At 49.9% G+C, this 4814-nt stretch overlaps 1 protein-coding gene across 1 annotated transcript; it reads right to left on the minus strand.

Moving 5' to 3' along the window:
- Nucleotides 1–1268: 1268 nt before the first annotated feature.
- MAP10 (microtubule associated protein 10) lies at nucleotides 1269–4262 on the minus strand. The gene has a single exon (XM_019549855.1). The coding sequence runs from the start codon at nucleotides 4055–4057 to the stop codon at nucleotides 1478–1480; it is 2580 nt and encodes an 859-aa protein (XP_019405400.1). The 5' UTR covers nucleotides 4058–4262; the 3' UTR covers nucleotides 1269–1477.
- Between the last annotated feature and the right edge of the window lie 552 nt (nucleotides 4263–4814).

The raw sequence follows: 4814 nt of genomic DNA on the forward strand, positions 1-4814 counted from the left end.
CAGGGCATGTCTCTAACAGGGAAAGCTGGGGTTTCCTGCTTACAGAAACAAAACCCAGAAACTGCATGGGACATGTCTCTGTTAGAGGGAAGAGATGGGAAGTGCTCCCAGGGAATTCCCAGGGTATGCAAAAATGGCTCCCTCAGTCCCTGGAAGCAGCTCCACACTGACCATGCTCCCCTACCATAAACTGAGGAGATATCAGTCACAATAAAGCGGTACAAATTGATACCACCTATGTTGTGGCTACAAATTTCAGGCATTTGTGGCACAACAAAGGGCATGGACATGTTTGGCCTTTGTGCTGCCAAAAAAAATTGTTGCCACAAGAGTAAATCTGCTTCCACCCTACAAAAATTTAGACACCTAACAAGTCAGCAAAGAGAAGAAGAGAGAGGTGTGATTTTTGCTGTTCTGATTTCTTAAGAATGCCTTTGAAATTTAGAGTAGGAATATAAATATATATTTTTCCAAACATGTCAATTATACAGGTTCAACAGCTGAAAGTGAAAGTCAGAAGGGGGGAAAATAAAACAAATTCAAACTGAAAATAAAGTGTAAATTTAACAATGAAGACAGCTAATCACTGGAACAGATTACAAAGGGATGTATTAAATTTTCCATCATTTGGAATCTTTAAATCATGATCTGATGTCTTTCTGAAATGTACATGTCAGTCCAGTGTTTCTCAACTAGCAGGTCAGGACCCTTAAGGGGCAGCATCTCAAAATGCAATCAAGGGGTTGTGAGGCGTTGAAAATTTATTAAAACTCATTGGCACCCATACCTTTCAAGGTCAAGTATTCTCTCAACCCACTCAGAAAAATTATGTTTATTGCTGTCCATAACATTTGTTACCATTTTAGAGTAAATGTAAAGAGATGAATAAGAATTTGACTTTAAGGAATTGCTAACCTGAAAAGGTTGAGAAACAGTGCTTCAGTTCACAGATGACTAGAACCACTGGATAAAGTAATATTATCTGTACTACGCAGACCAGATAAAGGGTTCTTTCTGGCTGCTAATGCTTGTGGCCTGTCACAAGTAATTACAGGTTGTGCTCCATTTGGATCCCCACATTATTTCCCGGAAACTTACAAGATATTTTTGTGGAGAGGGTGAATTCTAGTTCATGAACTGCTACATTTTACCACTAGTTACATACATTCTGTATGCACACCAGCTGTATGCTACAATACTCTCCTGAAAAAAAGTTTTTAGATAATCCAGGAACGCTCACTGCTTCTATCTTAATTTCTACAATCAAAAATAAATAATAGTTTAGCTGCTTTTTTTTAAATTGGATTCATAACATTGACGTTATATGCACCGTTTCATTGCAATGTTCTTATAGAGCTCAAGCAGTATTTTATTATATTCATATAAAATGTCAGTGCTGTACAGTAGTTTTAAATTGTCAGTGTTTCCAGAAACGTTGTTTTAACATCATTTTGACCAGCAGACCATCTAATGGTAATCACATTGTGTATCCAGGAAGCTTGTTTACTACTAGCTCACTGATGTGTTTACATTGATTAGTAATACTTAATGTTCCCAAATTATCATTCTCTTCTTCGTCTGATGTACTGTTTTCCAATGCACTAAGTTCAAAGTCATACACATTGGATGGCAGGTAAGAACTAACTTGAGATGTCTTTAGTGACTGGCTCTTTTCTGAAGAGGTCTGACCCTTTCCTACATTGCAGGCCTTATCAGAATGACCTTGTTTATCTTTCACGGCCAAGGATTCTCTGAGAGTTTGGTCACTCTTGTTGCCTTCTTCCTTGAACTGTAGGGAAGGCTGCTGCTCATGTAATGACTCTGCAGGACTAGAAAGGTTGCTCGATAAACTCCCAACTGCAACTCTGCTTTTCTTTCTGTTTTTTAAATGGTAGGGTATCTTAAAAGAGTGGACTGGTGATGCAGTTGAGGGAACTGGGACATGAGCTGGCCTGCTCTCCATCCTCAGACTTTCCCCAGATATTCTTGATTTCTCTGATTCTGAATCCACTTCTGAGTGAGTTTGCATTGGACTTAGTAATACAGGGTCTGGGCTACTGCCAAAAGCTTCTGACCCTCTTGCAGTATAATCAGCATTGGTGAAATCTTCCGAATAGATGGTGTTCTCAAGACTGGTTACAAAGTCCTCTGAATATTTGAATTCAGAGATACTTTCAAAACTTCTGTTTGGGTTTGGTTTATGATCATCACCTAATACGAAAGCAACAGAGTCCTCCTCCACGGCCAGGCCTATGCTAATATGTGTTGTTTCTTCATCTACTTTATTTTCTCTTGCATCAGTATGATGCATGAAAGCTCTTGGCAGGTGGATTTGTACATCTTTTTCTTTGTAACCGGATTGCAGTGTGGTTCTTTTCACTGAAGAGTCTGTATTTTCTTCAGATGAACCACCTTCTCTTGCATTTCCATCACTATTTTTCCAACTGCTAGCAAGATCATGCTCCTGTAGGTCAAAAAGGTGTCCTTTTCCTGTGGTTTCATAATTTTTTTCAAGGTTATTTTGCATTAAAGTCCGAATATTTTCATCAAGCCTATTTCTTTTTGAAACCACTGCCCTTTCAGGATGCTGGGAAGATAAATGTTGTTCTGCCGAGTTTCTGAACATTTTTCCTTTGGCTCCAGGGCCCTTCCCCCTCTTCTCCCTCAGTGCCTCTGCTTGTTTTTTCCTATACTCCTCTCTCCTTTCATGAATGACCAGCATATCAGGATTGGTTTGTTGCAACCGCAGCCTCAGTGTGTTTGTCAGCCCATAAAAAAGTTTCCTTGGCGGAGGTGTGTTTTCTTTCCTTCTGCTGTTTCTCTCAGAGGCAGCCTGCCTTGCCAGAGCAGCTTCCTTGCAATTCTGCCGCCAGGAAGAAGGAGCACCCAACTGGGAAGATCTCTGCCAGCTCCTTCTGAACCTCGGGCTAGACGATCTGATATTTGCACTGGGCTGAGGACTGTTTTTCTTCACCTTCCCTGCTGGCGACTTGCTCTCGAGGGAAGGCTGCATGGGCTCTCTGTTCGCTCCTGCTTCTCGATAAAGCCAGGCCAACTGGGGGTGAATGGTGCCAGGCCCCAGCTCACCACCCAGCAGCGACAGCTCTGCCAGCAGAGCATTGACCAGTGGCAGCTGCCTCAGGGCCTCACGCAGCTGGCAGGCTGCACTGGGCAGCTGCAGGGTGATGTCTGGCACTAGGGGGTTCCCCAGTGAGGTGGCATCAGGCACAGCTCTGGAGGCCATGGGGCTCCTTAGCTCTTCCCCCCGCTCCTTCGGGGCTGGGAGGGGCCTGACAGATGCAGTGTGCCAGGGATCGGCGTTGTAGTACAACGGTGGTGGGCAGAAGACGCCAGCCTCTTCGTCCAGCTCCGCAGCTCCCTCCTCACCCTGTGGTGGGAGGCAGAAATCACCAGCCTCCTCATCCAGCTCCCCAGCTTCTTTTTCACCCTGTGGCCGGGGACAGCAATCACCAGCCTCCTCATCCAGGTCCACAGCTCCTTCCTCACCCTGCGGCCAGGGACAGCAATCACCAGCCTCCTCATCCAGCTCCACAGCTCCTTCCTTACCCCGCAGCGAAACATAGGGCACTGAGGCAGCTCCATGAGGGGACCCCAGCGCAGGGCTAAGGGCCGCAGGCTCCTGCCCCAGGCTGCGGAGCTGATAGGCCAATGCTAGCTCCCCCATGCGCTCCCCCCGGAGGCCCCGCAGCGCGAAGCAGCCCCGGGCGCCCCCGGTGCCCGGCCCGAGCAGGATGCGGGCAGTGCCCAGCAGGCGAGCGGGGCCAGGCCCCTGGGCGGGCAGGGCCAGCAGCAGCGCGTGGAGCGGGGCTGGGCCCGGCAGCTGCGGCAGCACGCAGGCCTTGCCTCGCCCGAACGGGATACGCCGCCCCGGGGCCTCGAGGCCTCGGTCAGGTGGGAGCACCAGCAGCGTGGGGAAGTCGAGCAGCCGCAGCGCCACTGCCGGGCGGGGGGGGAGGGGTGCGGGAGGAGCCAGCCACGCCCATTCCACCAGCAGGTCCAGCGCCGCCAGGCCCTCGCGCTCGCCCGCACCTGACATGGCGGCAAAGGGGATCTCGGGGGATTTCTTCCGCCAGCCGGTTAGCGGAGTGAAAGTTTCGCGAGAGTTCACCTTCTCGGGGACCGAGCTAGCCTCCGGGGTGAGGGGAAGAAGGTTGTGATGTCTCGCGAGAAGACTGCCCCCCGCCCCCGGGTAGCTAACGCGTGAAGGGCTCGCGAGAGTTCTTCCCTCCCCAGGAAACAAGCCCGCGAGTACACGACGTCTCGCGAGAGTTACTCTTTCACCAGCCGCAGGGGGGGGATTGAAGTTCCTATTGGAGCCGGAACCGGCACAGGGTTAGCAGTTGTGGGGGAGAGTTGTCGGGGGGTGAACTCGCACCGTATAAGAGGCAGGGGCTGGCGAGATTCGGGGGGAGGGGGTGGATTGAGTTCTCGCGAGAGGAGCGCGGCCTTGCCCGTCGGGAACTCGGAGGGGCGTAACTAGGGAAGCAGCAGCTTGGCGGTTGCCAGGGCAGCCTCGAGGCCCTCGCGACGGATGGCTTCGCAAAGCACCCTGGGGGCTGTAGTCCCCGGAGTCTGCGATGCCTCTGCGTGGGGCCAAACGGTTACGCTTCACTGACGTCACCACATTCCGAGGGGACCCCGGGGGAGCAGGCAGCTAAGTGCTCCCTTCCTCCTGTCCAAGTCCTTTATTTTTTTCTCGCCTTCCTTTGCCAGCAATTACAATTCCCTTTCTGCAGCAAAAGAGGTGGCAAAAGTACAGTAGAGCAGCGGTTCTCAACCTTTCGCGCCTTGTG

This window comes from Crocodylus porosus, unplaced genomic scaffold (genome assembly GCF_001723895.1).
Source record: "Crocodylus porosus isolate Cpor-Errol unplaced genomic scaffold, CroPor_comp1, whole genome shotgun sequence".
In the NCBI taxonomy this organism is placed as follows: Eukaryota; Metazoa; Chordata; order Crocodylia; family Crocodylidae; genus Crocodylus; species Crocodylus porosus.

Bases quoted from the DNA above. Each gene is read 5' to 3' on its own strand.
- MAP10 (XM_019549855.1), bottom strand. From the start codon at position 4,057: ATGTCAGGTGCGGGCGAGCGCGAGGGCCTGGCGGCGCTGGACCTGCTG.